General features: G+C 52.1%; 10 protein-coding genes across 10 annotated transcripts; 8 read left to right on the top strand and 2 right to left on the bottom strand.

Moving 5' to 3' along the window:
* Positions 1-3,454: 3,454 nt before the first annotated feature.
* On the top strand, positions 3,455-5,770 carry SEPMUDRAFT_154816 (uncharacterized protein; the record flags this gene model as incomplete). The annotated part of the gene is made up of 4 exons (XM_016907583.1): positions 3,455-5,250; positions 5,315-5,409; positions 5,460-5,665; positions 5,727-5,770. The coding sequence occupies 3 exons, from the start codon at positions 3,455-3,457 to the stop codon at positions 5,525-5,527; spliced, it is 1,959 nt and encodes a 652-aa protein (XP_016764316.1). The 3' UTR covers positions 5,528-5,665; positions 5,727-5,770.
* Positions 5,771-5,809: 39 nt separating this feature from the next.
* SEPMUDRAFT_154815 (UbiD family decarboxylase) lies at positions 5,810-7,837 on the bottom strand (the record flags this gene model as incomplete). Its single annotated transcript, XM_016907582.1, has 1 exon — positions 5,810-7,837. Exon 1 carries the CDS (start codon positions 7,334-7,336, stop codon positions 5,810-5,812), a length of 1,527 nt encoding a protein of 508 aa, XP_016764315.1. The 5' UTR covers positions 7,337-7,837.
* A 39-nt stretch (positions 7,838-7,876) lies between these two features.
* SEPMUDRAFT_124266 (Phenylacrylic acid decarboxylase) lies at positions 7,877-8,933 on the top strand. Its single transcript, XM_016901904.1, has one exon. It carries the CDS (start codon positions 8,205-8,207, stop codon positions 8,844-8,846), a length of 642 nt encoding a protein of 213 aa, XP_016764314.1. The 5' UTR covers positions 7,877-8,204; the 3' UTR covers positions 8,847-8,933.
* Positions 8,934-9,502: 569 nt separating this feature from the next.
* SEPMUDRAFT_131714 (cytochrome P450) lies at positions 9,503-12,719 on the top strand (the record flags this gene model as incomplete). The annotated part of the gene is made up of 7 exons (XM_016902444.1): positions 9,503-9,688; positions 9,786-10,106; positions 10,184-10,265; positions 10,337-10,355; positions 10,773-11,066; positions 11,149-12,340; positions 12,591-12,719. 7 exons carry the CDS (start codon positions 9,503-9,505, stop codon positions 12,717-12,719), a joined length of 2,223 nt encoding a protein of 740 aa, XP_016764313.1.
* Positions 12,672-15,269, top strand: SEPMUDRAFT_147822 (Molybdopterin biosynthesis MoaE). Its single transcript, XM_016904543.1, has one exon. The coding sequence runs from the start codon at positions 12,887-12,889 to the stop codon at positions 13,715-13,717; it is 831 nt and encodes a 276-aa protein (XP_016764311.1). The 5' UTR covers positions 12,672-12,886; the 3' UTR covers positions 13,718-15,269.
* On the bottom strand, positions 14,285-15,055 carry SEPMUDRAFT_115236 (uncharacterized protein; the record flags this gene model as incomplete). Its single annotated transcript, XM_016901141.1, has 1 exon — positions 14,285-15,055. The coding sequence occupies one exon, from the start codon at positions 15,053-15,055 to the stop codon at positions 14,285-14,287; it is 771 nt and encodes a 256-aa protein (XP_016764312.1).
* A 421-nt stretch (positions 15,270-15,690) lies between the features above and the next one.
* On the top strand, positions 15,691-22,431 carry SEPMUDRAFT_147821 (uncharacterized protein). Its single transcript, XM_016904542.1, has 4 exons — positions 15,691-15,980; positions 16,053-21,365; positions 21,421-21,617; positions 21,677-22,431. Exon 2 carries the CDS (start codon positions 17,196-17,198, stop codon positions 18,897-18,899), a length of 1,704 nt encoding a protein of 567 aa, XP_016764307.1. The 5' UTR covers positions 15,691-15,980; positions 16,053-17,195; the 3' UTR covers positions 18,900-21,365; positions 21,421-21,617; positions 21,677-22,431.
* Positions 15,754-17,001, top strand: SEPMUDRAFT_37098 (Metallo-dependent hydrolase; the record flags this gene model as incomplete). Its single annotated transcript, XM_016908662.1, has 2 exons — positions 15,754-15,980; positions 16,053-17,001. The coding sequence occupies 2 exons, from the start codon at positions 15,754-15,756 to the stop codon at positions 16,999-17,001; spliced, it is 1,176 nt and encodes a 391-aa protein (XP_016764310.1).
* Positions 18,977-20,376, top strand: SEPMUDRAFT_115233 (uncharacterized protein; the record flags this gene model as incomplete). Its single annotated transcript, XM_016901140.1, has 2 exons — positions 18,977-19,644; positions 20,019-20,376. 2 exons carry the CDS (start codon positions 18,977-18,979, stop codon positions 20,374-20,376), a joined length of 1,026 nt encoding a protein of 341 aa, XP_016764309.1.
* SEPMUDRAFT_37845 (periplasmic binding protein-like II) lies at positions 21,127-22,350 on the top strand (the record flags this gene model as incomplete). Its single annotated transcript, XM_016908683.1, has 3 exons — positions 21,127-21,365; positions 21,421-21,617; positions 21,677-22,350. The coding sequence occupies 3 exons, from the start codon at positions 21,127-21,129 to the stop codon at positions 22,348-22,350; spliced, it is 1,110 nt and encodes a 369-aa protein (XP_016764308.1).
* Positions 22,432-23,485: the final 1,054 nt, after the last annotated feature.

The following is a 23,485-nucleotide window of genomic DNA, read 5'->3' as shown; positions in this document are numbered from 1 at the left end:
CCTAGCTTCCCTTAAAGGCCTTTTTCGACCGCCTAGGGCTCTGTCCGACTAACGACCTTTCCGAATACTAGAATTACGAGAAAGATCGGCAGATATTATAGAGAAGGAGAAAATAGAGTAAGCAGATTAGCCGTCCTTAAGCTAATAGTATACCTTACCTCCTTCTAAAGGTAAGATTAGTCTCTACGGCCTATTATCTATTAACCTTCCTATTTTCAAAGTATAGTCGGCTCTCGTAGTCGGCAATTATAGTTAGTACTCGAGATTCCCTTCGCTAATTTCAATCCCTAGATCCGGAAACTTTGCATCTTTATTAACTCGAGCTCTTAAAGGTTTAAGCAGTTTATCGACCTATAGAAAGAGATGCTTTAAAAGAAGGAGCTATTTACAAAGTACCGTCGGTAGAATAGCGTTCAAGATCGGATCCTAAGGGTCGTTTAAGACGTAAAGATAAGGTAGTCCTTAATAACGTTAATGCTCGATCGCTTTAGTAGACTATAAAGAGTTATCGAATCTTATATCGATCGACTCGACCTAAGTAAAGATATAGGTATCGATTCCGAAGAGTAGTAAAGGGTTAAGTACCTTATCGACCTTACGAAACTATTTATAGCGGCGATAGCAACGATTAGAATAACGAAAGGTCCGACTATCTACCTTGTCCTCGTATACTATAACAAGCTTTTAGACATTCTAGAGGAGGCGATAAAGCGACTTAACAATAAGAGGATACCTTAGAAGAAGGATATATATTAGGTATATAAGGCTACTTAGGCTAAGCTTAAGAAATATTATCGAGATACCTAGGATCGATTTAGCGATTACTACGGTATTAGTATCCTCCTTACCCCCTGCCTTAAGCGGAAGTTCTAGATACGCGATAACTTTAGGGATAAAAGTTACTATAAGTATTACGAGGGTAAGCTAAGAACAGAGTAGAAGAAGAGCTATCGTCTATTATCGAGCACTTCTCCCTATAAGTTATATAGTAGAAGTAGTCGGTATAAGGGCTAGATCGACTTTACTCTTAGTAGGAGTATAGAGTCTTCTTAAACTTAATAACGTAGTACTCGTAAGGGTAACGAGCTTGCCGACTATCTAGACGCTAATATAGATAAAGGGGATCTATTCGAGGTACTAAAGATATAGTCTTCGCTTAAGCCTAAGTACCCTACTCTCGTACTAATAGTACGGGATATTCTCTATATTCTTATAGCCGGAGTTAGGTATAAGCGCGATTTTAGTATCGCTCGATACTAAAGTCGTTTTAATCGCTAATACTCTATATTAATATTCTCTAAACTAATAGTATTCCGTTTCCGCTACTAGGACGATAAGTACAATACTAGAGTTCTTATCGCCTAAGAGGCTATAGAGGCTACTTAAGCGCTTCTTAGTACTCTAACTTTATAGAAGATCCTAAGTAAAGACCGAGAGTAGATAAAAGATCTTATAGAACGGATTAGTAACTTAGATGTAATTAGCGATAATAAGGGAGATAGGGTAGAGGAGCTAAGGCGATCGGTACGCCTAAGCTTTAAGCTTACGTAAGAGTACCTCCGGGATACTACGAGACGATTATAGCGAGCTTGGTTTGAGCTTGTATAAAGTTTACCTACCGACTATATTTACCGACTATAGTACTTAAGTTTCAAAATATTATAAGCTATAATCTAGCGTATATATTCTTCTATATTTATTTATTCGATCTAACTACTCTCTTTATCCTCTTATCTATATCGGGCTTATATATAGTTTCTTTTCTAATACCTAGTTTAAATAACTTGCTCTTAGGGTACTCGATTTCTAGGCTTTTTCTTTCTGTTTACGAAAAATCAATACCTAATAGGTATGCAATACCTACTAGGTATCGTAATACCTACTAGGTTTGTACCTAACCCGATAGGTTAGGTATACCTAGCTAAATACCTATACCTATTAGATATTGCTAATACCTAACCTACCCTATATACCTACTAGGGTAGGTTGTACCTATAATAAGGCCTAGTATATAGGTAGAGGAAGAGACTAGATATATTCGAAGGATTACGGCGAAGCCGCTATAGAAGAGACTATATACTAAGTACGAATATAACGAAGCGATAGAGCTATAGAATTAGTTAAATAGTATAAGCAGACAGGTTACTACTAGTATTCGTAATAGCGATATATATAGTCTACTAGTATTAGAAACGGACATATAGAGCTAATTAGAGGGTAGAGAGATAGGGTTAATAGTTGTAAGTATTCTAGAGACAGCGGCAATCGAGTTTTTAGCATAACTCTTAAATAGAGTTTGATATAATTTGTCCTTCCGAAAAGAGTAATAGTAAGGCAACAAGGCAGTAGTATTACTATAGTAACTAGAATATTGCTATAGTAACGCGCGATTATAGTAAGTAATATATTAAAATACTAGGGTAAATTCGTATATACAACGTACAGACTACGTATTATCGCTACTATATAGGTAACTAGTTTAAGACAATACCCTAAATCGATTATAGGTAATATAGAATTATAATTAGATAAAACCTAATAATACCTAAGGTTAGGACTCTAGTATACTTTATAGAAGATATACTTCGCGAAAGAGTTTAGAAGAGTTAAGAGGATTCGGAAGCGTCGGGTATAATAGGTATATATAATATAGTACTAATCTACGGCTTTACTATATATACTACTTATTATATATAAACGGCGTACTACTCTATACTATATATACTATTAGATATATATTATAGTCGTTATATAGTATATTTAGCAAAATATAGTGTTTCTATAAAAATACTTCGTTTATATAATTATGTAAAATTTATATATATAGATTAGAGGTATATAATAATACCTACTATATCTTTTAGCAAACTTATAGATATAGTTTCCTATATACTATATAAGAACAACTAGGTCCTAGATACTATATATATCGGCAGCGTACTTTATTTGTTTTATAGATATACTATTCCTCAATACTACGTAGAATCAAAACAATTAGGTAAGATATATTATACATATTAATAAGAGGAGACGCTTTTTTCTATATATACGCTATTCTGAATTCTATAACTCTTTTGACTACTACGTCGATTTTAAATATTATAATTAATATTTAGTATATACTAAAAATTATATATAGCAAGTATACTTTATATAAAACTTATTATATTAGAATTGTTATAATCTACAGATTTACTACTACTAATAACAACCGAAAGATAGTATATTAATATACAATAAATATAGTCTTAAGATACCCGCCCCTCTACTAATATAATTGGCCTCTACTACCTCTCTAAGCCTAACCTATACTACGCTTCGGAAGGCTAGGGAGGTCGTTCCGTACCAATGACGTCAAACTTTCGGAGCGGAGATACTACTACCCGGGCCGCCGCATCCTACTACTAGACGTATACCTTCCCGTTGCTAACGCCTACCTTCTACCTCGTTCGAGATGAACAGGGAGAGGGACAGACGGGTGTACGGGAGGGCGTGCAGGTTCTGTGCCAAGCGCAAGATCAAGTGCAATGGCGAGAGTCCGTGCGACAGCTGCGAGAAGAGAGGGCGAGGGAGCTCCTGCACTTCCAACAATCACAATCATGTCGACGACCTTCCCGCTACTTCCACGCCGGGTGGTCATATCGACGAACTTCCACCTGCTTCTACACGCCGTCATGTGCCTGCCTCTACCTCTGGTTCCTCTGTCTCTGCCTCTGCCCGCGCAGGCTCTGCAGAACGCAGCAGTCTGCTTGCGGGCAGGAATGAAGAAGAGCACTCTCCCTCGCAGCTCGGCGTCAACTCGATACCATCCTTTGTCGACTCGGCAACCCACATCGCCCATTTGCAGGAGATGCGCCCGGCTCTTGGCCTGCAAAATGCCTCGCGTCAATACCCTTTCTTGAGCACTGCCGACGACGCCCAGAGACGACCGCCCCGGATCCCCTTCTCACACTCCCAGATCCTGAAGTACTGGCAGGCATACGAAGGCACCCTGTCCAAGCTGTTTCCCTTCGTGCCCCGTCACTGCGACTTGGACGCTCTCATTGTGAGAGCCCTCGAGCTGTCTGCGAGTCGCGAAGTCGGTATGCATCTTCCCACAGACGTCGCTCCAGAGGCCATGGACCCCGGCTCCACGAGCCTGCTATGCGCCGTGTTAGCCTGCGGAGCCCAGATGTCCGACGACAGCCCCGGGCAGCGGGAGCGAATGTCACGCGATTTGGCCCAGCATGCATTCGATTTTGCCCGCTTGGCGAATTGGCTGCTTCGCCCCGAGCACAAGACCCTGCAGGCCATGCTCCTGTTGAGTTTCTTCCTTCAGAATGATGGCCAAGCTGACGGCGCCTGGTCTTTGCTCGGTACCGTAGCACGTTTAGTGATAAGTATTGGACCGGGTGAGATGCCTGCCGCCAATGTCGCTTCTCTGCGAGTCGATAGCCGCAACGACTTGTGGATGATGGTGCGCTGTCAGGATTGTGTCGTGTCTATGTGCTTCGACCGCCCGCCCATGGCGTACCCACAGGATGCAGGATATGGCGGTCCGGCGGGCAGCTTCGCGTCAGACGGGGCGCATGAATTCTACATGAAGGCTTTGATCAAGCTGGGGAATCAATGGTTGGCCGAGCCGGAGGGTGTGAGGAAGCGGGAAGCGACCATCTGCAGTTACGTCGACCGATTGGACACGCTTGAAGTCAGGGAAGACGAATCAGGCGGAACCATGTCGCAACGGCAGAATCGCCAGGCTCTGGTCGAGCAGACGACCGCGAAATTGTTGGCGGGCTATCTTCGCGGCGTGGTCTGTCGGCCGGCATTGTGTACAACAAACGTGTTGACGGGATCCCCGTTCCACGACAAAATTCTGCGCAACGCCATTTCCAGCACGGAACGGACGATGAGCGCCTTTGTTGCGCTGGGGCAATTGACTAAACTCCCACTCCGGACCTGGTGGATGATACACGCCGGCCTCAGCGCGGCCATCATGGTGGAATTTGTCGAAGTGGCGTCGGGGTCCCCACGCCTGCGACATACACAACAAGCCTTTCTAGCTTTATTGTCACGCGAGTCTCGAGCTCCCGTGTCGGAAGGATGTTCCGAAAGGCCTTCGTGGCTCTCAACGTCGCACTCCAACTATCTTCGCGCTCTGCAGGACTATTTGAGGGACCGTGGAGTCGGTAACACAGGTAACGATAGTCACGGCCGCACAGACACCAGACCTCACGACACGGAGAGGGTGCAAGACACAGTAGATCAAGAGTGAGTACCAGCAATTCCTCGTGGGGTCCACAACGGCCTCGCTGACACGTGCATTGCGTCCAAGAATGTACGCACAAGCCAAACGAAACATCGCAAGCATCGGCTCTGCAGGCGCAAGAGACGGAGAATATCTGAGCGAGCTGGAGAATTTCGATTGGAGTAGGTGACCAAATCCGTCGTGGCTTTTTTTGCTAACCCTCATCTGCAAGGTCTAATGTTTTCGGGAAACGATGCCTTCAGTGGCTGGGATCCCACCATCCCCTCTTTGGGATTTTAGGTCGCACAGCTGGTTTCTTCCCGCACTCGGGCCCGTGACGTGCGGCAACGTTCCTGACGTGCAGCAGGTAAAAGTTGAATATGCTGTTTCCCCAGCTCTCCTAGAGATGAGAAATGTTGTGCATACGAAGATTCGCTAGTAAGCTGTTTGGACTCAACTTGGAGGGGACGACTAGCTGCTGACGCGAATTGATATGAAGATTCATCAAAAGAGATCTATCCTTTTTAGGCAAGCCTATGTATATCTATGACCTATAAAGACAATAACAGCTACCTACTTCGACTAGAAACCCCACGACGCCCAGCGCTCGATAACGCTCTTCTGAAGGGACTCTGGGTAGGAGTGCTTGAAGCTCGCCTGTTGCCAGTCCTGCTGACCTCTATACTCCGACGGCATGAGTGCGTCTGAGATGACCTTGCCGCCTTTGATCGGCGACCCGGTGCCGTGCGACATGTACGGAATCAGGGGGAAGCCTTGGCAATCTTCGTAGAAGGTCTCGTCCTTGTTCGGCCGACACCTCGTCGAAAAGGCGAAGGCGATGTCGTCCCATTCGTACACATCAATATCGCTTCCGCATAGCACCAGGCGGTGAATGGTGTATCCCGCTTTGTGGTTAAAGACGAGGTCTCCGACCTGTTTGCGGAACGCCTCGGGAGTGGTGTTCATCTTGCCCAGCTTTTCGATGTCGACCTTCAAAGCCACCCAGGTAACCTGCGTGTGGAAGGGCGCAAACGCATCGGTGATCGGCAGGCCGGCGTCTTGACAGAGTTGACGGATCTGGGCAGCAGCCAGGGGGCCGATCAAGGTGTGCGTCTCGTCGGTGATCCTGCCGCAGTTCGAGACAGGGAGTATAGCACCATTGCGGTAGGTGATGGCGTCCACCTTGTACTTCGGCCACGGGTGGGTGTCTCCGGGAAAGACGTAGCCGTGCATTTCTCCGAAAGGACCTTCCGGTGCCGTCTCCGTGATCGAAAGCGTGCCTTCTAGCACGATCTCTGCATTCGCGGGCACGTACATGCCGTTGGTCTCGCACTTGACGACATCGAGCGCGGAGCCTGTCATGGCACCGATGTACCCCGCCTCCGTGACGCCGTCGGGAATGGGCATACTGGCAGCCATGATGGCGGCCGGCGGCACACCGAAGGCCAACGCCCACGGGACATCCTTGCCCACCTTCTTCCACTGCTGGTGGATCTGCCAGATGTGTTGCGGTTCGATGACGAGTCCGGTCAAGTGGTTTTTGTCGTGGACCATGGCGCGTGCGATGGACCAGTTTGTCCATTTGCCGTCTGGCGACTGCACAATGTGCATACCGTACGTCTGGATGTATTTGCCGCCATCCGCTTGGTGGAGCCATGGCGCGGGCAAGGTGGACAGGTCGAACTCGCCGTCGACCAGCTTATTCTCCTTGACGGGACCGCTCTCCACGATATTGGGCGGGATCGGCTCTGCGTGCGCGGCGGAGAGCATCTTGTCGAGGATGTCTTTCATCGTAGCCGTAGGTGGGAGTGCGAGGTGCCGCGCCACCCGTCCGTACTTTTGCGAAGGATCACTTCGCAGCGACGCTGGGGCACCGAGGATACGCCAGAGTCCATCCTTAGCTCCCTTCAAGTTGTTGAGCAGAGGGGCTTTGCCGTCTGTCTCACAGGCCCTACGAATGATGGCGCCCGCCTCGAGGTGAGGGTCGATTTCGTCGTCGATCTCGATGAGATCTCCATCGTCCTTCAACGCCTGGACGAAAGATCTAAAATTAAGGTGGGGAAGCTCCTGGTTTGCGTGCGAAAGATGCTGCTGCTTGGACGAGCTCATATTTGCGTAGTCTTGGTAGTCTTCTTTTTTCGATTCGTGGAGAGGTCAAGTTGGTGTTCGATGGTGACGCCAGAATTCGGACATGGACGAGCTGCGCTATATAGTCTGCGCCCTGCGCGGATTACCCTCTCCGGACTCATGGGTTTGTGCTAGAAGGATACCTGCACAGTCCGTGACCGGCCCTGCGCTCGAGCGGCCCTATGAGAGGCTCATCATCATCATCATCACGCCGACATGGACAATGTAATACTAGTTCCGGTGCCGCAGGGCACACTAGTCCTCCGAATTGGTGCGGCGGATTGTGCTCCCGCATCTGGTAGCGAGAACGGAATTCAACGGAGAGCTCACGGGATCTCCAGACCGAGACTACGGAATCTTCATACCGAATCCAGAGGGATCTGAAGACCGAGTCCAACGGAATCAGACCAGACCCGATAGTGGTGCTTCGAACCTGCAATAGGGAGGATATCCTGCATGACGGGTACGAGCAGGAGATAATCCAGACCCAGCGCATGACATTCAGTACCATCCGGAGCTCTACGCGATAAGAGAAACTGGCGGAGGCACTGGACTGAGGCCGGAATCTTGGGATGTAGTCGAGCGGACGGGAATCATATCCTAGCGCATGACGCAAAGATCTCCCGTGCCGTGCCACCCGGAAGCTTGCTGGGGCGTGTCTATGTGCTTGCGAGAGAGAGAGAGAGAGCTGCATAAAAAGTATGGCATACCGACGAAGACGGAAAGTTCAACAATATTTTCCAGCTTTCGACGACCTCTACCTGCTGCGCATATACACCTCATCAAACGTTGCTACGCATACCATAGCTGCTCCGCCGTTGCCCGGTGCTGGCAATTTCTGCTCGCAAATATGGTCAACGCTCAAGAGACGAACGGCACCACGAATGGCCACACAAATGGCTACAGTGATCAGCAGACGGCGCGACAACGCATCGTGGTCGCCATGACCGGAGCGACAGGAGCCATACTGGGCATCAAGCTGCTCATCGCTTTACGTCGCCTGAACGTGGAAACACATCTGGTGCTCAGTCACTGGGCAGAAGCCACCATTCGATACGAAACGGACTACACTCCTGCCGCTGTGCGCGCGCTCGCAGACCACAGCTACTCCAACCGAGACCAAGCTGCGCCTATTTCCAGCGGCTCGTTCAGAGCGGACGGCATGATCGTCGTCCCGTGCAGCATGAAAACGCTAGCCGCGATCAATGCTGGCTACTGCGACGACTTGATCTCGCGAGCGGCAGATGTGGTGATCAAAGAACGCCGCCGTCTCGTCCTCAATGTTCGCGAGACTCCGTTGAGCGAGATACATTTACGAAATATGCTGGGCGTAACGCATGCGGGAGCGATTATATGTCCTACGGTCCCCGCATTCTACACCAAGCCCGAGTCCATTGAGCAGCTGGTCGAACAGATGGTTGGTCGTACCCTCGACCTCTTCGGCTTCGACACTAAAGATTTTCCCCGGTGGAGCGGTTACGAGAAGGACTAGGAGGTAATTGCGGAAGGGTGACGGATAGACGTGAGAATGGAGAGACTAGTGTGAAGGCCTTGCCTTTTTATTCCAATCCAGACCAAGTTTATAATGCTTTTTCCATAGACATTTAGCATTGCTCAGAACCTCGTGCCTTTTCTTGACAGTAGTAGGTAGGTCATATGGGCGGCCCTTGGGACATGTCATGATCTGAGGAGGTAGCTTGATTGTTAATTACTAGGGATGTAGTCTTAGCAACCGCGTCCGGGACGAAAATCTCTCATATTAGGTTTCCGCGTCCCCACCAGCGCAGCTCACGGGAAGATGGAAAGTCGATTGACAATGTTTCCGTAGCGAGCTTACTTACCTATTCCAGAGCTTCCATTGTCCTGCCTACGGAGGTACCTGCTAACGATTTCTGTCGTAAATAGTCATGTTAGACGGACCAGCTGGAAAGCTGTAATGGACCAAACTGTAGAGCTCTTTCCGCGTCCGACCGGATTCACACGGCGAATTTCTTGACGTCGATCTGGCCGTAGGAGGAGGCACTGCAATGGTATTTAGGATCAAGATGGTCCCGTTGAGATGTGCCTCCTAGGATCAAGACCATCTCCCCCAACTGCAAAAGACTATAGGAGTCCAAGCACAAAACGCATATCAATCTCTCGAGGAAGATGACGACAACTGCCGGCAATGATCTCTACCATGAAAGGAATTACGAGCCGCACGCGTCCATGGACGAAAAGATGACGGACCTGGCCAAGTTCATGAAAGCGCACAGCATCTGTATGGTGTCCACCATGCGCAACGGTGATTGGGGTGAGGAGATCTCCGCCCGATGCATGGGTCTCGCCGCCACGGTACGCGCCGTGCCTTTTTTCCCTTTTGCCTCCTCCCTCCCGTCCTCCTTTGCCGTTGGCTGACATAACCCGAGCACTGGCTGGCCACAATATGTAGGAACGTGCTGGTGCCGAGCTGATCTTCCATACCAACACGGAATCGAGTAAAACCGATCACTTGGCGAAAGATCCCCGGGTGAATGTCAGCTTCTTGGACCCAGCTGCGGGACAATGGGCTTCGGTGTTTGGAACGGCGTCTGTCGTCGATGACCGCGACCAAGTACGAAAGTACTACTCACCCGCGCTGAAGAACTGGTTTGGCGATCTCGGCAATGGAACCAACGATGGAGGCCCCAACGACCCGAGGATTGGCATCATTAAAGTCCACGCCGAGTCGGTGGCATATGCTATTGTTGAGCCGGGAATGTTGGGCAAAGATGTATGTACCTTATTAATTGTTCATCGCAACGTGACACGGGGGGAAAATCAATGGCGCTGACGACGTGTATACTGTAGGCGTCAAACTACGATGGTCACCAGGACGATATGCCGAGGATTAACAAGCTTCGAAAGCTCACCAAGAAGGAACTCGATGATTGTGAGTTGCTCTCTGCAATTGATACCATAATTTCGCTGTACCTTCACATACCTTACTGATGCTTTCCAAAGGGCGTGCTGCTCACGCCAAGTAGAGAGGAAGTTAGGTACATAGCTCACAAGAAAGGAATAGGTAGCCGCATGCAAGCATATGCATCTAATGCTCGCATCCGGATGCCAGCTTCCTGTACAGCTCTCTGGCTCCGCGACGAATCACACTCCGACACGTTCTTAGTGGGTCGTTGGAACAATATATGTACCTACCTCCTAGCCTCGAGGCACTACGTTCTACGAGAAGATGTAGGAGAATACAAAATTCCTATAGCCATTGCATCCATGTATCACATTGATGACATCCTTTTACTAACTCGCATCAATCACGAGTCTCTCCAACACACACACGCACACATACAATGCTTTCTCTCCTCCTCATTATAGCAATATTTGCAGCTTTGCTTCTAACGTACTCCTTCGTTTTCCATCACCACCTCCCACTGCTACTACCAAGGCAACGGATCAAGAATGACCTTCGCCAACAAATCCCGCTCTACACCTTCGAGGACCGTCCAGATACATACGAGCACTACGTCAAATCCACTCGGCAATTACACTACGGGGGATATCAGAAATACATTCGACATGAACGTCCCTATCGAGTCAAGACGAGCGCTGGCGGGGAGAGAATTATCTTGCCATTCAAGTATCTGCCCGAGATCAAGAACGCCTCGCAGAAGGTGATGAGTCTGCCGGATGAGATGGAAGATTTGCTGTTGATGAGGTATACGGGTGTACCACAGAGGACGTAAGTCTGTTGTTACTGTTTCGTGGGAATCGTAGTTCGATGCTTTGATTGATGAATGATGATATATGTGTATATCGTGCAGTGATTCTGGGACCAAAGTGGTTCGCGTAGACATCACCAGAAATCTCGGGAATTTCGTTGACGCCATGAATGAGGAGTGCATTTACGGCTTCGAGAAATACATGCCATGTCACGGCGAAAGCTGGCAGATTGTCAAACCCTACCACGTCTTCGCCAGGATCGTTGCCTTGATCTCCGGTCGTGTCCTGGTGGGAGAAGAGTTATGTCGAAATGAAGATTGGATTCGACTGAGCATGGACTTCTCCACGCATGCGTTCGGAGCGGCGCGCACGTTGCGGAGTGGCAACAAATGGCCGTGGTCGATGTGGTTAGCCTCGTACACCGAGCCTGCTGTCAAGGCCATTTTGGAACGAAGACGAGAGGCAGAAGCTCTGATGAAGCCCGTGTGTGAAGCACGCCTCCGTCGACGCAGCACCAACGACGCTAATTGGAAGATTCCCGAGGATGGAATCCAATGGCTACTCGACAGCCATTCCCACAGTGGCGAATCAGCCGAAGAGGTGGTCAAATCCCAATTGCGATTGACCATGGCAGCGATCCACAACACCACAATGAGCGTCACCAACGACCTGTTTGATCTCCTCTCGCATCCAGAATACATCCCGATCCTTCGAGATGAAGCCCGACAAGTGCTCGCAGAAGAGGGCGGCGGCGACGGCGGCGGTGGCGGGTGGACCAAACAAGGGCTGACCAAGATGCGTAAAATGGATAGTTTCATGAAAGAAAGCCAACGTATGAATCCCTCGACGCCCATCACTTGCAAAAGAAAGGTGGTGGAAAATTTCGCTCTACACGATGGACTGATATTACCACGTGGCTGTCATGTGGCTTTCACGTCGGATGCTGTGAATCGTGATGCGGCCATTTATGAGCGGCCAGACGAGTTCGACGGTTTGCGCTTCTATCGTCTGAGGACAGCGAGGCCGGCAGCGGAGAAGACGGGCACGATATCTGCTAATGAGACTAAATATCAATTCGTGACTGCGACGCAGGAATATCAGAACTGGGGAGCAGGTGGACATGCTTGTCCAGGAAGGTTTTTTGCGAGCAATGAGATCAAGCTGATGTTGGCGTATCTGGTGGAGAATTATGAGTTTCGTTGGAAGGATGGCGAAGGCAGACCGGAGAGTGCGGTAATTGATTGGAATATTCTTCCCGATCGAGAAAAGGAAGTCATGTTTAGACGCAGAGTGGTAGGAGGTAGGAGGTAGGAGGTAGGAGGTAGAAGGTAGAAGGTAGTGAGGCAAGGCACAGGTAGCTCGTGTCTTGTCCAACTCTTTCACGAATTAATTATCACGCAGAAGTTCGAATACGGATGGCGCTCAGAGGTAGGAGGTAGTGGAGCAGCTGATGTGGATGATTCGCGGCCGAGGTCATGAGAGGAGGTGTGATGATGGTTGATGGCATTCGAAACCAAGTCGCGTGACATGGAACTTGGCACAGGCGCAGTCTCCGGTCGTCAAGTTGCAACAGCCTTGCGCCGTCGTGTCGAGTCAGCGGGGATACAACCCTGCGCTTCTTCGGCTCGGCGGCAGTTTTCGCGCATCAACGAGTACCGTACGGCGTACGTAAGTAGGAGGTAGGTCACGAGGTATGTAGTATACCTATCCACGGCTCGTGAGAATATCAACCTGCTACTCTTGGGCCCAGGTACGACGAAGACGGGAGGGGAGGAAGCTGAACGAGAAACATCACCCGAACAAGAACATATCTGACCTCATATCAATACTCACTCCATCATGGGCGCTGCAGAGAGCAGTAACGAAGCACCAGCAGCGGCAGCAGCAGCACCACCGCCAACCACAACCACCACCACCACCGATCCCTCATTCCCCGGCGAACAAAGTAGACAGGACGAGGAGCACGTCCACGTCAGTCTCACCCACGCCCCCCTCGACGCCTCCGCCCAACTGTCCCTCGTCAAAAGCCCCAAAGCCGGCGCCGTCGTGCTCTTTGCCGGCTGCACCCGTGACTCCTTCTCCGACCGCCCCGTCACCCACCTCTCCTACAGCACCTACGCTCCCCTGGCCCTCAAGACCCTCTCGCGCATCGCCTGTCACATCAAACGGCAACATCATCTCACTGCCATCTCCATCGTCCACCGCCTCGGACAGGTCGACATTGGGGAGGAGAGTATCTTGATTGCCGTGTCTGCACCGCATCGCAAAGCGGCGTGGGAGGCCGGCGAGGCATGTCTGGAAGATGTGAAACGACAGGCGGAGATTTGGAAAGAAGAGTGGTTTGCGGATGGAGGGGTGTGGAGGAGCAACCGCGATGGACAGGCGGGCGTACCTGTGCGAACGGGAAGCAAGTCGGAGAAGGGCAAGGGCAAGGAGAGGAAAGTCTCGATTTCTGCTGTTTCGACTTCTGCTCCTACTGCCACGAGTGCCGCAGATGTGCTGCCTCTGACAACCACCACTACTTCGAGGAGGAGGAAATCGAGTGCTGCCAAAGGTTCGACGACGCGCGCGAGCATGGGACTCAAGAAGTCTGCTACCGAACCTGCTCCCGCGAGGCCTCAGCCTATTACGAGGACGACGACGTTTTATGAGGGTGGGTTTGAGATTTGAGAGCCAGACGGACAACTGTTGTGGAAAGCGTGCAATCATTCTTCACGTGGACTCTTTTTCTATTCTTATATCCTTTGCTTTCCGGGAACATTGGAAAGTGCACGAGGGCGGCGCGGATGTTGTACGGGAGTTTTGCTCCCCATTCTTTCACAAATTGAAATGCTATGCATATGGCATTGGCAACGATGATGATAATGCGGATACCTTACCTACGATTGATGAACAGACTATAGTCAAATCACGACAATGCTGGAACCAGTGTTCAGATTCCACAGCTCGTTGACGTCTCTAGGAGAGTGATCGACCACACTAACAACAGAGACTCAGAGAGTGAGGTACCTGACCTCTCGTTGAGGGGAGGCGTTCGGTCCGGGTTGTCTCAATTCAATATTCAAGGAGCTCGAGTATACGCATTATTACTGCTGCTATAATTTCCTCTGCGGCTCTCTCGCCAGTCACGAATCATCTATTCAGACCGCCGTGGCTGAGGCACCACCACGCAGGCTACATAGTCCTGTCTATTATTATTAACATCTTACTGCGAGCCTCACTACCGGCTCATGACTGTCATGCAGCCTCACTCTCCACATGCGCACACTTTTGCCGTTTGCTGCTGTCTGAGCCCGGCATCAGGTTGCTGGTGCTACCATTGCGGGAGGGCGTCATGGCTCCAAAGTCAAAGGAAAAAGAGCCAGCCCTGCTTCTAGCGATTCGTGGAGTAGCACTTCCCGAGCCCATGGCGGCACTGAGGTCTGTTCCAGCGCGGCTCGGTCTTCGACTGGAAAGCCGGCTGGCTCCATCCAGTGACACGTCGTATTTGTAGTGCGTATCATTCTCTCGAATGTTCGCTCGGAAGGTACTTGCCAGATGAAGTGCTTCGTCGTGCTCTGCTGCGACAAGTGATGGCCGTCGAGAGGAAGGCGTACTGGGCAGCTGGGCCGGCGTGGCAAACCTGATGCTGCTGGGCCTTGAAGCTATAGTAGTGGTGGATCGAGGCGTCAAGATTGGTCTCGGGCCGGGAGCGAGTGCGGTGGGTGTCGACGGAGACGAGCGGGCCACGAACAGCTTCTCGGCAGCGATGCGTGCACGCTTCTCGGCGAGATGTTGCCGCCGTTGGATGGTCCTGCGGTATGTCCAATCGTACAGCAATGCGCCCGAACACATCGAATAGCCCAGTCCGTAGACGAGCAGGGCGAACCAGATGCCCCACGTGCCCAGCAGCGCCTGGGGGCCACCGCACATGATGACCAAGGGCGAGAGGAGCAGCATCGGAAGAATGGTGAGTCCTGCGAGGGCGAGGCAGCAGCAGCCAATTGCTCCGGAAATGATACCATCCATGCTGTGAGGAGGAGTGAGGATGGATGCGAGCGGTATGCGTCGGTGCGGTGGGAGAGAATGCCCGATACTACTGTATGTCCTGGGGATGTCGCCAGCAGTGGATTGCTGCTCGACTATGGGGAGGTCACATCACATGCTGGAAAGGAATGAATGGAAGTCAAGTAGGAGGTACGCTGTCGGTACTGGTTGATCCTTCTGGGCCTGTTGAGGGATGGAGGGAACGAGGTGGAGGTGTGGATGATTTATTTATGAGGGGGAAGTGCCATGGAAGTTTAGGAGGTACCTCCTAGTGGCGTTGGGAGTGGAGAGATGGTTTGATGGTGAGAGCGACCCCCCCTCATGTACGTTTCAGGCACCACAGCGATCATGCCTGATTATGGACTCTGGACCCAACCCTGATACATTCATGTTCTCGGGTACATACCCATCGTTTGAGTCAGTGAGAGGAAGATAAGTTTATGGTGGAAGAACCTAGAAGCCACGAGAGGAAGACATTGCATGGGAAGATGGAAGTCTTTCTCGACGCCTCTTCCACCTCCCTCCCATGCGCATAGCACTGTAATCTGACTAAGCAGATCTCGTTCCGCCGCTGGGCTGCCTGGGCATGTCTTCATCTTGGCATCGTGATGTCAACATTGGAACCTCAACATGCCCAGGTGAGCCTCATCATCAACAACAACATCAACAACATCAACCAGATGGCACTGCCGGGCGGCGAGGTCGAGTTCCCATGGCATCTGGGAGTGTTTGACGCCCATTGCCATCCCACCGACACACTTGCCAGCTTGCAACAGATTGAAGGGATGCATGCAAACGTCCTCACCATCATGGCCACTCGAGCACAAGACCAAGCACTTGTAGCAAAGGCTGCCGACGACATGGGCTTAACAGAGGCCGACGTAGCCCAGGGAGATGTAGATTGGAGGTAGGGCGGAAGCAAGCTGCGGTGCCCCGTGACGAGCCCATACCACCCGGTGCACTGCTGACTTCACGTCAGTAAGCAACACAAGGTCATTCCCGCCTTTGGTTGGCATCCGTGGTTCTCACATCAGATGTTCGACGAGTCGGACTACGGTAATGTAACATCGCTCGACGATGAGCAGAAAGTCTTGCACTACCAGAGCGTGCTCACGCCCACATCAGACGATCAGGCCTTCCTGCGATCATTACCAGATCCTCGGCCTGTAGGTCACTTCATGGCCCAAACTCGAGAGTACTTGCGAAAGTATCCTCTCGCCCTGATCGGCGAGGTTGGACTCGATCGAGGCTTCCGGATACCGGGATCATGGCTCCCAGGAGAGACTGACCAGCGAGATGAAGGCCTCACTCCAGGCGGCCGAGAGGGACGGAAACTCAGCCCGTACAAAGTCAAGATGGAACATCAGAAGAAAATCCTCCTTGCACAACTGACTCTCGCAGGCGAACTGCATCGTGCAGTATCTTGTCACGGCGTTCAAGCTCACGGCGTGGTCTACGAAACTCTTGCTCACACATGGAGAGGGCACGAGAAGAAGGTCTTGTCGAGACGAGAACAGAGGACGGCAGAGGCTGCAAGGCGAGCCAACGCCGAGTCCCTGGAAGAAAGGACAGAAGAGGCCTCAGCGCCCAAGCCCTTTCCCCCACGCGTGTGTCTGCATTCATTCTCTGGACCTGCTGAAACTGTTAAGCAGTATATCGCGCCTTCTGTCCCATGCGAAATCTTCTTTAGTTTCAGCACGACCATCAATGCCTGGGCCGAAGACGGCAATGGCAAAGTGGAAGCTGCTGTAAAGGCAGTGCCGGATGATATGATCCTCGTTGAGAGTGATTTGCATACAGCCGGAGACCGGATGGACGGCTATTTGGAAGAGGGTATCCGGAAGATCTGTGATGTGAAGGGCTGGGAGTTGAGCGATGGGGTTCGAAGACTTGGGAACAACTGGAAACGGTTCGCACTGGGGCGGTAGTCAAAATGTGGCCTCCTTAGACGAGACAACAATGCTTCAGCGAATTGCAGCGAAGTCAATCGACTGTTGCACATGGTCTTTGTGCTCGCAAACATCGAACGGCCAGCGTTTGATTGAAAGATGGTCCCTGTTCCCAATCGACCGCTGCCGCTGCCCTGCTGTTACCCCTTCGTCCACCCCAGCAGCTTATTGACATGTCGCACTTCCGCCTCGAACCTCCGCCGAGTTACCTCATACCACACCAGTGCCTCTCTTCCAATGGCTCCCGAGAGCAGCTGCCCAATTTCGAAAGCATTCCCAGTAATCCAACAAGATACAGCTATGACAGCACGTCGCTTGCTCCACGGCGCGCTGCAGTTGTAGTCCGACAGGAATTATCAGAAACCTCCCCTAACTCGTCCGCCTTGTTCGAACAGATTCCCCGCTCGACGCACAACAGCGACATTCTCCTTGCTGACGTCGCAGCGCAGGGCAAGCGACTGCGCCGCAACAACTTGGCCTCTCGACATCTACGCACGATCGGTACAGCAGAGCACGCTGGCGCTCACAGTCGCCGACCACAACAGGATCAAGCCTATCTGAGCAGATTGTTCTCTACTGACACAGATCTACTACGAGTGCCTGTCTCTGGAAGCGCGACCTCACTACGGAACCTGGCCGCAGCAATCAAGGGTGGCCTTGCGATCAGTCCCATCGACAGCATATCCGCAGCGGCCGCATTCGAGTCCTCTCTAGTGCCGATTCAAGCAGCCTCTATCCTTCCATCTCCAGCGCAGATGGTGTCTCTCTTCAACGCTCCACTATCCATACAGCGAGCATCCGGGCTTGATATTGCGAATGACTTTAGCATCTACGAGGCAGAGAGTGCTCGCAATTCCTGCACTCCGCTATTGCTGGCCTACAAGGAGATTGACTGTGCACGACAGTACCTCGAGATCTGCTCTCGCTACCAGGATGTTGGTTCTGTGGTGGAGATTGGTATCCTAACACTGGACGGCAATCGATACACGTTCGAGGTGTTGCCAACGATCTCGCGCAAGACTTCCACGCACACTCTGTTTCTCTTTCGGCAACTTACAGATAGCTTCTATAACAGCTACAAAGAGGTATATCGCCCCTTCGTCTCGGTGAGCCCCCTTCCCAGCATGCCCGCTGAGCCCCTGCGCGGCCAGTCGCGAGGTCTATTGCTCAGCTCCGATATGAAGATGACACTTGCGAAAGCGGTGCGTATCGGGCTCACTGATCACGGAGAGACAATAAATGAGATGATCCTCAGAGGCAGGTTGGACTACCTGCCTGTCTCACCTGTCTCGACTCCCTCGCACACAGCTCAAACGGACAGAGCTCAGCGCGATAGCCGCACGATCCCGTCCGGCATCGAGGGAGTGCACATCCTCCGGGCGGCTCAAAGGTACACCAACACCGAACTGCACTCTCTCATTACTGCATCGGGCAGTGAAGTCAGCTACAACTCCGTCACTAAGCGCATCACAAACGCCCTCAAAGCGCAAGCGCGGCATAGGCTTGTTCCAGGGGAAGACCTCGCGCGAAAATATGAGCAGATGCGGAAAGCGTTCAATTCCCAACGCGCTGCCAATCTCGAAGCTCTTGTCGTGCTGAATGCTGGACGGAACTCGAAAAAGCACAGCAGAAGCGATAGTGGGTGGGAAACGGCGCAGAAACGGCGCAAAACGGGAGGCAACGAAGGGGAAGCTTCCACAGTGCGTCGCTCTATTCGCTTACGTCGTAGTCCTGTATTACGTGAAGAGCGCTCTGGTGCAAAGGGGGACGCTCTCATTCTGGCTGCCGCAGACGAGTCTGAGCGGGAACGGGAACGGGAGAGCGGGAGTAGTGATGGTGATGATTCAGATGGCAGCGACTATGCGGAAGACCACTGACCGATGCCGAGTTGAGACGTCTTGGTCCTTCCTCGTCTTCCACCTCTTCCGCATTCACCAGCTACCTTACCTTCACCATGGCGGCCGACCTCATTCAGACAGCACGCACCCAAGCAGCGACCCTCTCCGCTGACAGCCCGTGTTCGGACGGGCTGCTCGTCCTGCACCCACTTGCGGCCTACATGACCAGTCTGCCTACCCCTGCGATGGTACTGGTCACCGACTACGCCCTCTGCTTCGACACGGGCGCCTCTCGAAAAGCATATGGCCGCTCGAATGCTACGAAAGCCGACAAAACTACCACATTTTCCACAATGAGCGTCGCAATTCGAGCCCAAGGCAATCCTGACATTCCACGCGTCTTTCTCTGCGGAAGTCAACACCGCAAAATCGGTGTCAAAGATGCAGCAGCAGATCACTGGCACTATGTGATGGTCATGAAGCTTGCCGGCGCGTGGCACATCTTTACCACTGGTGGAGTAGAGGATCATGGCACGGGCAAGGCTCGCGTAGTGTCGTTACAGGGCATGTCGGTCGTGGCGCATCTCCTTCGCCAGACCCACCGTAAGCCTCAAGCGACGGCGTGGGTCAAGAAGAGAGAGGTGGAAGAGAGCAGTTGTATTGCTGATGCGGTCGAGGCGGCGATGGAGGTCTTCGAGGCGGTTGCAGTGCATGGAAAGCAGGGCGAGGAGATCTTGTCGTACCCCGGTCTTGTCGCAGGACGGAAGGGGGTGGTATTGACGCTGTAGGATACCATCTCCGCCCAGAGAAATTTCGAGTCTGCGATGGCCGCACCGCATGCACAGGGCCGATTATTCTCCCATTGCTGTTTACCTACCAGGTAGGTATGTATTCATCAGAGGCATGCGCACAAAATGTATTCGGCAGAGCACTCCTTCAGAAGTTCTGATTACTCAGCCCTTCCGAGTGTTCCTTCCACCATACCATCTACCAGGTACATGTACCTGACTACCTTATTCCTGCGTTCCCCTTCGCCGTCGTCACAAACCACACCTCATGCACCCAGGTACATATCCCATACCGGTGTTCTTTCACCATCATCACAAACCGGTACCAGTCCCTTCTAGAGCTTTCTGGCACTCACCACTCTTTCATCAGTCCGCTGGCCTTGCCGGTACCTGCCACCATCATCGCCGTACCATCGCAGACACCGTCACCGTCACCGTCACCGCCGCCGTCGATCCGGGCCATCGCCGATGCGCACGCCTGGTTCACGCGTCCACCCGTGCAAGTATTGTACAGCCACGACGCCGAGCAGGACTCTGAGTGGCTACCGCTTACGGCTTCACCACTACCGACCGACTGCTCCCTCGCCAACCCACGACGTGACGCGATCATCAGGACTCGATGGCCGCAAGCGAGCGGTCTGGCGCCGTTGAGCACACCTCGTCCCGGCACCCCTGAAGGAAGCGCGCAAGGCAAAATACGAGAGAGTGAGGAGGAAGACTGGAGCTAGCGGATTGACTGGAAGACAAGCAAAGTCGGCCATGTGCCTCATCATAAGTCAGCACGACGCATTCCCGAGCGCCGCCGCTGATGAGCAATCGGATGCTGCCACAATGATGGACCTTCTGTGCTTAGTCACGCGTTCCGACTTCCGAACTTCCGATGCTTGCTAGCCTCCATCTCGGCGCATCCCATAGCACTCGCGTCGTTCTATCGACTTCTCTTGATTCTATCCCCTTTGGCGGAATTTCGGTCTGTTTCTTCAGGTTCTCGAGCAGGCCTGGCTCTCTATAAGTGGTAGACCGACTTCGACGTCACCTTCGCCATCACTCTGTGTCCGCGGAACATCGAAACCAAACCTCACGGGAACGACCGGAATGCATGGCTACCTAGTGAACGATGTTCTGTCCTGTATCATCATCCCCAGCACTTTTTCTCTTTCTCTCTCTCTCTCTCTCTGATGTCATTGCCATATTCGCGACTAGTTTTACCACATCTGGCAGGAGGCACGTCCTGTTGGGACGGTTTGTGATCACTCGTAATTCGTACTGCAGGACTCCGAACCCTTTGGTAAATTGGCGTGACCCACTTCATGCCTTGCGCCGATGAACTTCCAAAGGGATGCTGACCAAACCAAGAGATGCTGATGCAGCAACGGCGGATATCATCGAAGTGGACACCATGGTGCTCCATTTATACTGCCTAGACTCCCCACGGAGGCTGCCTCGAGCATCGACTGCATCATCAGACAACAGCCGCTATGAGAACCTCCCACATCTCCGCCGCCCTCAGCGCCCTTGCGGTGTGCGCATCCGCCTACAGCCCGCTGACCGATGTCGACACGCGCTCCCTGGATGAAATCTATGCCGAAGCTCGCAAAGAGGATGGCATCCTCCAGGTCTTCTGGGGAGGAGATGCAGCCGCCCAAGGCGACGCGATCAAGACCGGCTGGGCGCAAAGGTTCCCGGACGTCAAGATGAACTTGACGGTGGAACTCAGGTATATATACCACCCATGCTACAAACGAGGATCCCCGCGTGACTAATCATCGCAGCAAATACCTCGACAACCGGATCGATCGCGGTCACCTGCAAGGCATCCACACCGCGGATGTGGTGGTCGTGCAGACCCTGCAAGACTTTCGCAGATGGAAGGCGGAAGGCAAACTCTTACGCTACAAACCAGCCACATTCGAAGATATCCTCTATGCCGAGAAGGACCCCGATGGATATTTCATGGCGCAAGCGATAAGTATGGGCACCGGGACCACACCTTCCACCCTGCTGCCGATGCTAACCGCGGGATTGTAGTGACCTTTGGCGCCTTCATCTACGACGAAACCAAGATCAATGCCTCGGAGATTCCGACCTCGTACGCTTCCATGCCCGACAAGAAGTGGAAGGGCAAGCTCATCCTGACCTACCCCAACGATGACGATGCGGTTGCCTACCAATTCTCTCTAATGGTCAACCGCTATGGGTTCCAATGGCTATACGACTTGGCACAGAACGATGTCCAATGGGTTCGAGGCACCGGCACTCCCGTCCTGACGATGGGATCTCGCCACAACGACACCTCATTCGGTCGCGTCCTTTCCTTCACCTCGTACGATTCTGGCGCGAGCTTCATCGGAGCCAAGAACCCCGAGGCGCCTGAGCAGTACCTGACGTGGGCACAAAGTGGTGCCATTCTCGCGGACACACCAATGCCAGAGTCGGCCAAGCTGTTCATGTCGTACTTGACCAGCGTGGAGCGACAGAATGCGACGGCAGCGACGGGGACGGCTTCGATCTTGAACTCGGTCAATGCAATGTATGGTCTCACTCCGGACTCCAATGCGACGCAGCTCTCGTCTTTCCGGCTCTGGGAGCAGGATCGCAACACGGTGGAGTGGTGGAAGAACCTGTTTGAGGAGGTGCTGGGAACGGCACAAGGCCCCGGACCGATGGTCATGTATCCTGACAATGCTCCATTGGTAGGATGAGGGGATGTGGAAGATCCGTTTGCGGTGTAGAGGACGTACGTACATACCTATAATTGAAATATATGTAAATCCTGTTCCGTGACGAAGCAAACACGACACAACCTCCTCCCCTGACGACTACTGTACAGTACGGAGCAGCGTCGGGTTGTCTGAGCCGAATAGAATAATACTGTAGGTAGGTATTCTCACTGTTGATGACATAAGTCGTGTCGGATGAACTGTTTTTCCGATGCCGAATGTGCGACCTCCATCCGTGGATTAATCTGCCGCTGCCATCAACATCAACATGAACACGAACATTAACATCAACATCAACGTCAACATCCACAGAATCCAACCGATATGGCTTGCCACTGCATGTGATACATATCTGTACCGATACCCCCATCTCCTTGCACATCGATCATGACCAAATACTTGGTGACGGAGCCGCCCAAGAGCGTGGCAGCTCAAACCTGGCACACGCTGTTCAAGAAAGCATTACTGAAACGATATCGTCCGGCAGAGCTGGCGAGAGCATTCAAAAGCCTGCGAGCCCGCCATCCCACCAATCCTGCCCATATCGCCGCGACTCTGCTCGGCTTCCGGACCGCCCATGGAGGCCCTGACGATGTGCTCCTGTTTCAGTATGCCGAGTTCCTGCTGAAAGGGAACTACTTCACCGCAAGCGACCTGTTGGCCGCATTGCTCCAGCACTCGACCTTCTACACCACCAAAAGCTGCCCCATCAGCAGAACCAACATGCCCCGGTGTGAAGAGAGGATCTTCACGCTTCTGACGCAATACTTTGTGAACACCGATGCCCCGTTCTTCCCGACCACTGCTCTGGAGCTGCAATCGCTGGTGCACATGGTCTGGCGATGGCTCAAAATCGTGGGCGAGGAAGCAGTGGGCAAGCAGCTGGCGGGTGTGCAGACCATCGATGCTCACATCACCAGCCTGTACGATGCCCTGGCGCGTTTGGCTCTGGCGACACTGGGGAACAAAGGAATGCGCGTCGTGATGCGACACCAATGGTGGAAGGAGCGTCGTGCGACGGTGTTGGCCGAGTTGGAGAGCTACGATGTGAATGTGCTGCAGTGGATCAACTCGCCACTCTCCGGACAGCTGCGGAGCTTGGCGACGGTGGTGCCCT

The sequence above is a fragment of the Sphaerulina musiva genome, assembly GCF_000320565.1.
Source record: "Sphaerulina musiva SO2202 unplaced genomic scaffold SEPMUscaffold_2, whole genome shotgun sequence".
Classification (NCBI taxonomy): Eukaryota; Fungi; Ascomycota; class Dothideomycetes; order Mycosphaerellales; family Mycosphaerellaceae; genus Sphaerulina; species Sphaerulina musiva.
This window is presented reverse-complemented; position numbering and strand designations above follow the sequence as displayed.

Excerpts from the sequence above, each read along its gene's own strand:
- SEPMUDRAFT_147822 (XM_016904543.1), top strand. The coding sequence starts at position 12,887 with ATGGGCGCTGCAGAGAGCAGTAACGAAGCACCAGCAGCGGCAGCAGCA.
- SEPMUDRAFT_124266 (XM_016901904.1), top strand. The coding sequence starts at position 8,205 with ATGGTCAACGCTCAAGAGACGAACGGCACCACGAATGGCCACACAAAT.
- SEPMUDRAFT_147821 (XM_016904542.1), top strand. The coding sequence starts at position 17,196 with ATGTCGCACTTCCGCCTCGAACCTCCGCCGAGTTACCTCATACCACAC.